This window comes from Engraulis encrasicolus, chromosome 23 (genome assembly GCF_034702125.1).
Source record: "Engraulis encrasicolus isolate BLACKSEA-1 chromosome 23, IST_EnEncr_1.0, whole genome shotgun sequence".
Taxonomy (NCBI): domain Eukaryota; kingdom Metazoa; phylum Chordata; class Actinopteri; order Clupeiformes; family Engraulidae; genus Engraulis; species Engraulis encrasicolus.
In genome coordinates, this window is record NC_085879.1 from 3,283,767 (window position 1) to 3,297,660 (window position 13,894).

General features: G+C 43.4%; 1 protein-coding gene across 1 annotated transcript in view; it reads left to right on the forward strand.

Annotated features, from left to right (window-relative positions):
- The window catches only part of LOC134440681 (ectodysplasin-A-like), a 25,215-nt gene extending 16,134 nt beyond the window's left edge, over positions 1-9,081 (forward strand). The window contains exons 5-8 of the mRNA XM_063190808.1: positions 2,433-2,467; positions 2,782-2,833; positions 4,096-4,226; positions 7,047-9,081. Of these exons, the coding sequence (XP_063046878.1) occupies positions 2,433-2,467; positions 2,782-2,833; positions 4,096-4,226; positions 7,047-7,301 (473 nt within the window). The 3' untranslated portion in view covers positions 7,302-9,081. The remainder of the gene's footprint in view (positions 1-2,432; positions 2,468-2,781; positions 2,834-4,095; positions 4,227-7,046) is intronic.
- Positions 9,082-13,894: the final 4,813 nt, after the last annotated feature.

Consider the following 13,894-nt stretch of genomic DNA (forward strand, 5'->3'; position numbering starts at 1 on the left):
ATTTCTGTTTCCTTTTTATTTTGAGACCCATGACCAAGGTATTCACTTCCAACAATACCGTAAACACCCTGTATCGTGATCGTCATCAAGCTACACATGGCCTGCCCACACGTCTGTAAAACACCACAAAACTTTGAGTCCAAGCCAGTTTGGCCAAGTTGCCTCACTTAAACTCAAATCATCCCCCAGCAAGTGAAGTGGAGCAAGTGCAAGGATTTTGGTTGTAGTTTCAACCAGTAGCCTAGCATACACATTTCATTGACTAAGTTGTTCAGGCGAAGTTCAGACTAAGTTCATCGTCTGAGAACTTAACTTGGCTAGACCAATGGTCACAGAGCTTTGTAATCGTGTTAGCCAGGCTAGTAGTATAGTGTACAACCTGAGGCGAATCAGATAATCTTTGTCTACTGTACCATGCACATTATAGTGCAAAATTCATATGGAATATGACATCCACTTGGTGTTGAATGGCTCTATACGCTAAAGCTACTGTGATAGACAAGAATATTGATTTCATGGTGCACACAAAATAATGTCTGAATATTCCTAGCAATGTGTTAAGGGTTGGCTTGCCTATAATGAGAAGAAGCATTGTATGTGTTGTTGTTAGTGCATAGCATGGTGAGGGGCCAACAGGTTTATGCATTTATTTGGGCTGAAGGCATGCATCATGTTGGCCAGGCTGTTTAAAGACCCGAACATCGAAATGGTTTATAGACCAAACAAATGCCAGCAGATTAAACAGAGACAATAGGGGCAAGACTCGGGTTACACATTACATGCAAAAATTCATAATTACAGTGTGATATTTCGTGGGGTCTAAGCAATTTTACCCTCATAAGAAAGGGGGATTTGAGGTCAGCCCACCACATGGGCTTAGCAAGTCAAACATAATTGTGGTTAGCATGGTAGCTAATGTCAACATGGGCCAATGCGTTGTGCCCAGGCCCTGAAACATGTGGTGTTTCAGGCTGCCAATCTTTCCGAATCCGAGACACGTATACACCAGCAGGGAGATGTTTTCCACAATGATTCATTCATGGTTTATATTTGGCTCTGGGAATATGAAAAACGTTCCAGGAAAGGGAGGCTGCCTATGGAAACAAGAGGCAGAATACTAATGTGTCCGGACAGAGCGGATGCTGCTACAGGGTGGAGTGGGTGGAATGGGTGGATGGCTGCATGGCTGCATAACGACGTAAAAGACACACCAAAGCCTTTGTTAGCGTGCAGGTGCGTCATTGCTTTGCAAAGTGTCCTCAAGTGTTTTAACACTGGAGGAGGGTTTGCCATTGAATATCGAATCACTGAAAACGCAGACATGAAATGTAATCCAGAAAGTTTGTAACTTGTTTTACTGTGTCTTGTGACTATGCCAATTAATGGAATTAAGTGCTGGGATACACAAAGCAATTCACTGTATAAATAATGACGTCTCATGATAATGTGATGTGTCATGATGTGTAATGTGATGTGTCATGATAATGTGATTCTTTAATACAAAATATGACCATGCATGATCATGGACAATTAACTAAAGGAGATCCCAGAGCCCAGATATCATTTCGAAGATATTATACATACATGCAATGCACAGCAACGTACTCAGCCGTGGGCCTAGTAGTTAACGAGATGGACTTTAGATCAGAGGGTTCCAGGTTCTAATACCACCCTTCCACTCCCTATCTCACGCCATGGCTGAAGTTCCATTGAGCAATGCACCTAACCCCACACTGTTCCAAGGACTGTAACCAATATCCTCTACTTGAAATAACTGTAAGCCGCTTTGGACAAAAGTGTCAGTTAAGTCTAATGTAATGTAATAATGTAATATTCAAACTTACTACATAAGACTCACTACACATTCCTGCAAATGTCTTGTTGAGTATTTGGATATCATTCTCTGATGACTGGTAAGCCACTGCTATAACCTGTCAGGAGTATCTGCCCTACAGCAGCAATTCTTTAATAAAAGGAATAGTTCTATTTGGCATATCAGTGTAGATAATGTATCACCGGCCATCTGCCAATACAGTATTGTGATATGCAATTTTCTGCCCCACCTTCATTGGCATCATGCATGCTTGGCATGACACAGTGAGAGATCGGTGGTGTACCTCTGCACGCGCTCTCCCTTTAACTTACTTGGCTCAATCAGAAAGTTCATTTGGTAGGGTGTCTTTTTTCCTCTTCGCCTCAAAGGCAGCTGTCTGTATTTTTTGTAGTTGTAGTTTTGTAGTAGGTGAATCTTCTTCATGTTGACAATTAGTTTATTCCTTAGTAAATATTCACAAAAGATGACATTTCTGAATAGGCAGCACACATTTGAAAACAAATGACTAAAATTACACACTGGACCTTTTTTAACAGTTAAATAAATACACTAGCAAAATTGTTTCATATAAATGTGCCTGTGTTTTCGTTTTTTTCAGGTGTTGTGGACAAGAACAAATTAAAAGAATTCCAGGTACATGCTGAATAAATTCAATGTACTTTGCACACACACACACACACACACACACACACACACACACACACACACACACACACACACACACACACACACACATGCGCACCGGACAAACACACAATCTCACTTTGATGTATGCACACACAATCACATCTTCCCTGGCACTGATCACATACACGAACACACACACACATACGCACACACACACACACACACACACACACACACACACACACACACACACACGCGCACACACACACACACCTGTGCTGAAAGGCAACATTTAAAACTTTTCCTTATCTTTTTTCCAGCCTGCTGCAGTTCATTTGCAGGGCCAGGAGACAACCATACAAGTCAGAGAAGGTAAGATTCAAATCCCTGATCTTGTTGGGCTGTGGTGTGTGTGGACGGGCGTGGGGTCTTTCATGGGGAGCTGCGTGCTGGGGCTCTGCACTGGAGTATGTCGGCCTGTGCCTGGTGCCAGCTTCTGATAGATCCGTTGGGGTTTTGTACGGAGGGGGGGGGTGCACTGATCAGAGTTGGTCTAATCAGGGCCAAACGAGGTTGCATATGTTGGGCAGGGATGTTTATGAGCAGTGTGTTGACATTTTGAGTGCCATGCTGGCTCGCAACGACCTTGACCGTCATGCACTAGCGGAGGCCTGACAATGTTGCTTCTCTCTCTTTCTTTCTCTCTCAGTCTCTCTTTCTCTCCCTTCTTCTTCAGCCCAAAAGAATGCCATGCTCCTTACAGAACATTCGGATGTATTTATCTGTAGCTTTCTTCAGTGATTCCCAGAACAATGTTATTTGTGTGCTGACAAATCCAAGCTTTTTCGTGCAATGCAACACCAGCTACTCATGTGAAGGCACTGATTTCAGTTACCTGTAGCGATTGGACGATTCTTGTGCACAAGGACAAGAATGAAAGCTTAATTAAATAATTGGACATGCAATTAAATAACAAGACATCAAACAGCTGAATTACAGCTCAATAACTGAAGTCATCAAACTCACAAAGTGTTCTTCTGAGGACAAAATTCTATGATCTGAACTATGTTCTTCATTGTTTTTGGAATGTTTTTTTTCATTGATCGCATGTGTAGCAGTAGTCTCAACATTGAATTTGCAGAATCTGATGTGTGAGTGATAATGTGTGCATGTGTGTCTGTTTTAACTGTTGAAATAAGCTATTTATACCTGCATTTGGTGATGGTTGTGTGTGTGTTGGGGCTTGACATTAACTGTGGCTAGTGGTTTTCCCAAGTCAATAACCATTCAGTTTTTCCACTGGCCACAGATTTGTTATCAGTTGTACAGTATTGTATTTACAGTATGTCTTTACCATGATACTGTAAGTTCAGAAGATGAAGCACTAAATCAATGCAAGATCAATGTAGTTAAGACACTATGCTTCTTCCCGAACTTAAAAACAAACAAGGTGTGCTCAATCTGACAAAATGGCGAGTGAGAAATTATTTCTAGTCAGAGCCAAGTTTGTGCCAGCATTTTAGCAGGTTGGCAGGTGATGGTGTCAAGCCCTGATGTGCTTATGTATGTGAACAGTGTTATTCTGTGTTGTGGTACCAACCGATGTTGAGTGACAGCCCTTTTCTCACACTGAGATCTTTCAGAGGGCGTCCTGAAGAACTGGAAGATGATCTCCGTGCACCACAAGGTCTTCAAGATGCACTCGCGCTCGGGGGAGCTGGAGGTCCTGGTGGACGGCATCTACTTCATTTATAGTCAGGTAGAAGTGAGTACACCTCTGGGTCTCCTCTCGCTTTTTTTGTTCGCATGCCACCACACACACCCTACAAAAAGCAAAATCCAACGTTCTGTCCAGATGGGCTGCTTCACCAAAGTGAGCTACCAATACGTTGTTAACCTATTAAGACACCTTGCATGCCCACCCACGGGGACCCCGGTTCGAATCCGGCCGGGGTCATTTCCCGATCCTCCCCTATCTCTCTGTCCCATTCGCTTCCTGTCACCATCTTCGACTGTCCTGTCAAATAAAGGCATAAAAGCCCCCAAAAAATATATTAAATAATCTGTTAAGACACAGCGTTATAAATTTGCTGTTACCAGAATGGCAATGACCAAGTTGTAGTGCATTACTAAAGGCCCTGTGTTATGTCATAGTATTGTAGTACTATGGTATTTAACTTTTCAATGATTATTACAGTGTGCCACTGGAGGTTTGGCGTGCATTAAGGGGCTACTACCACAGCCCAGGAATGGCAAACTCTAGCCTGCAATTGTATGGTGTGGAGGATACATTTCAAAATGTGTATTATAGTTGGCCGTGGGCCGTGGGCCGATAAGTGGTGTGACTTGGAATGCAGTATTTTGTGCATCACAAGCTAGTGTAACAGCAAGCCCTTAGCAAAAGGTAGTATACCTGAGTTCACCATTTTAAGTATACTCAAGCGTAATGTAAGTAGGCCTACTTCAGACCATGTATTTCCAGTGTATTTCAAAGTATACTAATTCAATACTTCTTTGGACTAAGTTGGAACATTTAAGTATTTGAAAGTATACTATGGAGTTCATATTTAGTATACTTTAAAGTAGTTATACACTCAAGTACCCTCACAAGTACAATATATTAAACAATGTAATCTAAGGCATTTAAAGTTATTGTGGCTATTTCAGATTTACAGGGTATTCATTACGAGCACCATGGCAATTGACTCAACCGATCAATAACTCAAGCAATTCACTCTACAATTATACATTATTCACATTTTCAGCTGCCCCTAGTGGCATTGCTGTAGTGCAGTGGTGCTCAAACTGTGGTACACGTACCACTGGTGGTACTTGAGACATCTCTGGTGGTACTTGGAATGCCATTTTGAACCTCTCCTGTATTGACTGGCAAAAGTGAATATGGAAGGCCTTTACTGCTATATTCTAATGTTGGTTGTCAAGGTGGTACTCGGAGAGCTCAATATTTTCTCAGGGGTACTTCACACTAAAAGTTTGAGAACCACTGCTGTAGTGCATTGTAATGGCTTGGTAGCTCAGCTCAACAGATCAGGGGCGTACTAGCAGGAAATTGTGGGCCCTATGTCAAATAGCTCCAATAGACCCCCAGCCATATATCTACATAAATCAGACACTGTGTAGGCCCCCTAAATACTTGGGGCCTTTACCCCCCTGTATGACAGCCCTGCAACAGGTAGCTCATAGTGACTTGACACCGGGAAATACAGTATATGAGTATTAAAACTGGGGGAAATGCCTTTAAACTTGTCATACTGCCCAGTCAAGCATGAGTGTTTGGAATATACTGGTGGTGCTTTTATGTCCATTCTTAATGAATTGGAAGAAGAAGAAATAGATTTAGTCACAAGACAAAGGAACAGAGTGTGTGTGTGTGTGTGTGTGTGTGTGTGTGTGTGTGTGTGTGTGTGTGTGTGTGTGTGTGTGTGTGTGTGTGTGTGTGTGTGTGTGTGTGTGTGTGTGTGTGTGTGTGTGTGTGTGTGTGTGTGTGTGTGATCAGTACCAGGGAAGATGTGATTGTGTGTGCATGCATCAAAGTGAGAGAGAGAACGTGAGAGATTGTGTGTTTGTCCGGTGCGCATGTGTGTGTTCTCGGAAACAGAGAGGAGTGTAGACAAGAGAACGAAATAAAGAGTCACTACCGTTTCTGTCTCTCTTGTCAGACAATAAGCAGAGTCTGCAGTGGTTTACACACAACAGGGGAGGCCCTCCAAGGTCTCCCAAACAGCTGAAGTGTAGAGTTGCTACATAGTTAAACATTCACACTTGAGTTGGAGAGGAGAGGAGAGGAGAGGAGAGGAGAGGAGAGGAGAGGAGAGGAGAGGAGAGGAGAGGAGAGGAGAGGAGGACCCCAGTGAAGTCATTTGGCATCAGACAGAAGAAGACTGGAAATGTATTGTTGAATTGATTGAATCCCAATCTGGCATGCATTGAAAACCATCACAGTTGATGGAATGAGACTTGAATGGACACGGCCACAAATTAATCACTGCATTGAAAACACATTTATCATCCCCCATACGTCTCATTCTGCCCCCATATTTCTTCACCCTCTTTGTTACTCACTCTGTTTCTCTGTGCTCCATTTCTCTTCCATATTCTTCTACTCCTCTTTTCCATCCATCACACCATCTTTATCTTTCATCCCTCTGCTTTTTCTCCTCTTTCTCATCTTTTCATCATGATCATTTTCCCTTTCGACCCTTTTCTCCATCTGTTCTCTCCACACCTCTCACTCTCCTTAACCCACTTTCATCTCCCCATATATCACTCACTCTTTGTTCTCCAGCTCACCTAAACTTTCACAATCTATCCTTTCATTCTTCTGCTCCCCCCATCCCCCCACCCTGTGGTGCTGTCTCTTTACCTTATGAAGTGGAGGAGACGCGCTCACTATCGCCTACCGATAAATACAGATTATAAATGGGTGCTGAATCCCACGTAAAATATTGATGAATGAAGGAAGCGAAGGACAGCACTCTTCAGATCTTTCTCTGTTTATTCGCCTGCGAACGTTTCGGGCAGAGCCCTTCTTCAGCGTGTAATGGCGTTGTCTCTTTATCCCCAGATTTACTACCTCAACTTCACGGACATCGCCAGCTATGAGGTGCTGATCGACCGCTCGCCGTTCCTGCGCTGCACGTGCAGCATCGAGACGGGCCAGCGCAAGTTCAACACCTGCTACACGGCCGGCGTGAGCCAGCTGCGGGCGCACCAGCGCATCTCCATCCGCATGGTGTACGAGGACACGCTCATCAGCATGACGGACCACACCACCTTCCTGGGCAGCGTGCGGCTCGGGGACTGGCCCACGCCCGCATGAACTTACGGGGGGCCACAGTAGACACACACACACACACGTTCACGCACAAACACACATATGCACGCGCACAGAGGAGGGCACACGCACATACTCACTCACTTTCACAGACGCTCTCGCTCATGTACACACATATGCACACGCAGACAAACAAAACTGTCATCCACACAAAGATGTTCAATCCCAGTCCCATTATGTCTGGTACATAATAACCCTTTAAAATGTCATGAAGTGGTGAGAACTGTCAGTTTCCCCAAAGCACAATTTGGTGCTCGTAAATGTCATTTTCTCATCTCATCTCATTTTCTCCTCATTTCCTCATCACGCCATATTCTTGCCAAATCAGACAAAGGGAAGGAAAGGGAAATGTGCAAATTTGAGAGTGAAAACATAGAAGTCGAAAATTTGCTGTCAAATAGTTGAAAGTTCATCGCTAGCGCAGGACAACACACTTGCAGTTAAGTCGTAATTTGTACCCCAGAGGGATTCCTCGGTTTTTATCCCTGCCTTTGCTAAATTGCTGGGTGATGGACAAAATAATTAGGTCAAGATCATGCACCTCTCTTTTTCTTTTTCTTTCCTTTTTCTTCATCAAGTAACATCCCGCTTGCACGCAATTCACACAGTTCAGTGTATACAGTATACCCACACGCAGTTATGGTGTCAGAACATCTAACCAACCATGTGTTGACTGCCTAGCACGTGCGAATGAAGGAAGCAACCGAGCATGAACACAAAATCACACAGGCCAACGCACACACGCACGCACAGGCAAACAGAGGCAAGCACATATTGAGGGTGAACGGCATCCACGCCGACTTAACCAACCGCATAATTACTTTGCACTGGGTCATGGCCAACCATGCACTGACTGAGCGATGTTGTACACGCAAACACACACTTGCAGTCACAGCAACATCAGCTTAACCGCCACTCCATCATTCTGTCCCAGCACGCTGACAAGATGCACATGCAACTCTGAGCAACCGTGTACACAAATATACAGAGGAGCAGAGGAAAACCACAGTCACATACACACATGGCACGGAGGGCCAACTGACACCGAGCCCTGGGCATGGCAGCCAGCGGAGGACAAGACCCGGGGACTACCAAACATGAAACTTCATACAGCTGGCACGCCGAACTGTTCCAGAAAAGTGATCAGTTTAATCCCGGTCTTGGGACACGCTCCGATTCACACAAGTGCGCGCAGACCCACGCAGTTCCCATACACCCTCCACGGCTCATTTGTAGCCATCGTCAAACAAGGGTCCTGCCTCAAATCTGCGAAACCCTGCCAAACATTACTCCTCTGCTATTCGACCAAGAAGGACTGTGACGTTCAGGGAAAACTGAGCACGAAGCATCAACATTTGTTTTTAAAAAAGAGACACTGCCACGCAATGTGCCTTTTAAGAGTGTATTTAAAGGAATCACTGATTTATTTTTTACAGAAGTTATTAGTTATCCTTTACACTACACGTTGTATATATATGTACATAAAATAGGATATACTTTTTTGCTGTAAATGAAACCATGTGACATTAAATAAGTCCCCGTTTGTAATCTAACAGAGTGTTGTATCCTCAGAAAGGGTGTTGTTGTTTGACTTTGTGCTTTTTGCTCTGAACTCATCTGTACGGCAGGGGCCAAGTTGGATGCATGTACGCCGCTCTGCCACGTCCAATTATCTGTCACAGGAAAAAATATATCTCCTCTCAAACGTTTAAAATATAGATCCCATTTTTTTATACAATGTGGTTCTAATTCTACAAATTGTGCAAGTAGATCACAAAGGCTGGTTTTATTTTGACAATGGAGCGCACAGTGTTATTGCCACAAGACAGCCCATGTGGACAGACGTGCTTAAACAACCCGAGGGCTTTTTAAAACTAACCTCTGGCTGCAACCCTAATCCCTCCTGAGGCTAAAGACTGCTGTGTAGTAACCTCCCCATGTCACTGGGCTATTTATGCACATTGGGCTTTGGCCGCAGTGCAATATGGGGGCCATAGTCATCTGCCTGTGAGGTATGAATGGAGCATGCACTGAGCAATGAATGTGATTTGAATGTCAGTTTTCAAGAATTACACTAGAGGACGTTTTTTTATAGGCAATAATGCTTCATAATATTTCCTTTACAGTGTCTCTAAAAAAATGGCAGAGTGATTAGGGTGATGGCTTGAGTGGTTTTCACACAGGGATCAGGGATATTTAAACATCATTGCACGATTCCTCTTCGAGTTTCTCATTTCTACCATTAATGTCTGAGCATCGTCCTCACCCTTGAGGTCAGGGTTTTACAAACAGATCTCTGGGGGAAGCTCTACCCCACTGGTTCATCGGTGGGACTGTTTATGTCTGACATGTGGGAGGTATGTCTGTTAATTATTTCGTTTGGTCGTCGACGGCAGAATTCAGAATTTATGGCCTGAAATGTTTCTTTTAATGCAACGACATGAGTGGTGGTGATGGTGAACCAAAGGTCACTGGTGGGTTTCTTTTTTTTTTTACCAACACCCACAACACGAACAAACTGCAGGCCACCAGCCACATTCATTTGTGTGCGGCTTTGGAGGGGGAAAAAAAGGAGAACAAGACCAGTAAGTGCCAACGCGGCTGCCATGTGTTTGCAATTTGTGCGTCATGCTTTATGAGAAATTTGGATTTTGAAGTTTCTTTTTATGGAGCGAGGCACATGTCCAACGCTCGAAACAGACAGTATAACAAGGCAGTGTGACACTTTGACAGCAGTGTTTTCTCACAGCACAGGCATCATTCTTGCACATGACAGCCACGGCAAATGAGAAGCCCATACAGAGAGGTAAAGGGGAAAATATCATAAAATATAAATGTTAAAAAGCTTATATTATCAGAACGCAGACTCCCACCCATCAAACGCTCACATACGGCACATATGTAACATATTACTGTGGGAAGAAAATACATATTCGCTGTCTAGCCATCAAAAATGAACAAAACTTTATACTTACACAATAATATATCATGCACATTATAGATGTACCGTATAGGCTACTCAGGCGACATCACAGCCGTTCTATGAACTTTCGACATCATAGTAAATCAGAGAGTAATTGTTCAGTAAGACAATCTCATGGTGTTGGGTGAGATAGGTACATTTGATGATTATCCCTTGGTGGATTCCTTGATTTTATGTGCCCTGCACTACAATATTATGAAGCAAGGTATTGTCCAAGAAAACATCCCTCTGAAATGCAGACCAAACAATTGAAATAAAAATGTGTGATTTTTTTTTTTTTGCTCCATAGCAGCCACAAGATGTCACTATAATAGTTCATGATGCTTTCCATAAAGCAGTGGCTTAATGCATCGCACAGTATGACCCTGCACATTTGCAACACTCATTGCTGTGGTTTACCCTCTTCCAGTTTCTGGAAATATTTTGATTTGTTATAATACAGCAAAACATAATGTTGGCCTGCATTATAAAACCATAAAGTTTCAAAACAACTCTATGGGTGTACAATTCTGAAAATACTTTCAAAATAAATTCATGGGTTTACAAGTAGTCAAAATAATGATTTCAGAAGACCAGCTTCAAAAGGAGGATTCTGTCAAAAGAACAGTTTATGTCACTGCTCCGAATGGCAGCACCTACCAAATAGATAGGGCCCTGCCGTGACTCTAACGGTAGGGCACTGCACTGCTACGGCAGTGACCTGGGTTTGATTCCGACCCAGGTCATTTGCCGATCCTTCCCTGTCTCTCTCAACTGTCCTGTCACTAATAAGGTCTAAAAGACCTACAAAAAAATAAGTAAACAGACTGCCAGACGCATGTGAATGGCACCTATCCACATCTCTCAGGCACCCTCGTCATGGGACACACCTGATCCGCCAGCAGCTATTCAGCCATCTGCATCTGGCAACAAGAGAGGAGTGAGAGAGGCAGGGATCTATTCCGCAGCCTCCAGGACATGCCTTCAGTGACTGGGGTAAAGCAGCGCAAACATGTGCCTCACCCCAGGTGGGCCCACATGGGTTAAACACACATGCAAACCTGTCAGGAGAGTACTGTATACCCTCGTGCCTTGCATGTGGTTGCTGGGGGGAAGGACAGTCTTGTTTTTTTTATGGCCATTCGCACGCCCATTACTATATGCTTCTATCATCTAGCAATATGCTGTAAAACTTTTACTGGATGTTTTGCACCTGGTACGCTGGCTATGTGCAGCTGCAGTTTCTTAAAACATTTTCTTTTCTTTTTATTCTTAACCCTTTTTTCTCTGCCCAATCAGGTCCATTATTTATATCACATTGTTGTGTTAAGAACCACTTTAATTACACGGCTTGTCAAGTCTTTGCAAAACATTTAGTTTAGGAGGCTCTTTGCTGTGAAGCTGTCTAGAATTTGTAAACACACAGACACTCACAGACAGACAGACAGACGCATGCATGCACGCACGCACGCATGCACGCACGCACACTTCTGTGTACTGGACATTCATATTGGAACTCTGAAGGTCATTTATTTATCATAGCAACTGGTAATACTAGCTGCAGACATTCATTTGCTTTGACAGTTTCACAGAGCACAAGAAAACACTCTAACTATGTCATCAGTGATGCGAAACTGTTGTTGACTAGAGTGCAAAGTGATCAAGTAGTTAGTGATTGTGTCCTACATTCCTTAGGCAATTGGGATATCTACAAAAACAACCATTTACAGAATAACAATGGCATAATAATTATCATACTCATTTGTTTTGAATATTGTGTTTAAAAATTACTATAAAAAACTAATAATACTGAATAGTTTTGCTCAGGTTTTGCTCAGCCTCCCGGTAGCCATGCGGTATGCCTATTACACACTTCCCAACAAGACTTGCGAAACTGGATTGAAATAACCAGCTGGAGTTGTAGGCATTCCTGATCGATCTCACGCACAAGTCAAGTAGCCATGGATACAGAATCAACATTCTTTGGAATCATTCAGCAACAGTAAACAAAGATCACCTCCCAACGCCCCCCCCCCCTCATAACCCAACTCCCTCCCACAGAGCACTGACTATATTCATGTATCTCATTTGACAAGCATAGAAAGAGCCAGGATATTTTCTGCATGCTTGATGTTCTGCACACAGTCCTCCTTTCATCCTCTGCTGTTAAAAAAAGAAGGTCCGGGTTATTGTACTCAGTTGACGGGACAAAAATAGTCCCCCCCACGCACACACACGGAAGAGGCTGTGTGTAATCAGCAAAAGGCACCAATGTCTTGGTGTTGACGGATGACAAAGCATGGCTCTGGGAGCAGAAGATAACCTCGCAGCCAGGAAGGTCGAGTGCACACTGTGACAGGAGCACTCTGCAGCAGGATGGTGAACTGTGCTACGCTGCTATGCAAACCAAGAGGAGATATACTGAGTGACTAAAAGGGAAAAGAACGAAGGCAGAGCTCAAGCAAAGGCAGAAATGCAGAAGTGCATTAAATATGTTAATGATCCTAGAGAGAGAGAGATAGGGGGGGAGGGGAGTGTGTGTTTCTGTCAATGCATCTATTTTTGTGTGTTTGTTCTCTATTCTCTGGCTTTGTCCCCTTCACCACCCACCCCCGCCTCTAACACCACACACTCCTGTGTTTATTTGGCTGGCTATTTTGAAGCGCTTTCCATTTCCCTGGATGGTATACCAGGAACAAACAAAAAGATAGATTTGCTTGACTTGCATGGGGGAAGCCTGGTGCGTGGTAGCAGTTGCTGATTTCTTCTTCTTCTTCTTCTTCTTCTTCTTCTTCTTCTTCTTCTTCTTCTTCTTCTTCTTCTCTCCACGGTATGATGGACAATGAGTCATAGTATGTGGCATGATTCACAATGAATCACATTGATGGATGATCAGCAAAACATGTGTCACCTATTTGTAAACCGTACGCTCACCGAAATTGTCTGTGTTTACTGCTGAGGAGGGTGTTACAGATCCCGACTGCGACAGTTGCACACTTTATACAAATACGGAGCAGACCATTTTGCAACCGTGCTGCAAACATTTACATAAGACTTGGAGATACTGCAACAAGGTTTCCTATATGAGAGAGTATGCTACGTTCCATTCAGTAGAGGTTTAAGACCTGGATAAAAAAAAGATATATGCAATTGGAATACAGATTAGCATCTCACATGTCCTTAATGCTTTCAACACCCAAGTGCTGTTTTTGCATGTCTAAAACACTGACGCATGTTTTGCATGTCTAAAACACATGTCTGTATGACAGAATATGGTATGTTTTTTGTGCTTGTGTTTGTCTATGTCTGAAGAAGTAGAGCTTTATTTATTCTGTTCATCTTCACGGTCTGTATGCATGTGTGAGTGTGAGTGTGTGTGTGTGTGTGGGGGGGGGGGGAGGGTGGTGGGGGTGGTGGTGTTTGGTTGGCTGCATAAACCACACGTGTGAGCAATGTGACAGCCTATGTGTTGACAAATAAAATGATTACTGCAGTTGGTGAACCTCCCGTCCAGTGTTTGTTTGTTTTGGGGTTTTTTCTGACAGCATTCAACAGTATAAAAGGCTTGGCCAACAGCATGCAGTGTCATTTACCACAGACCAACTTGTCAGACAGT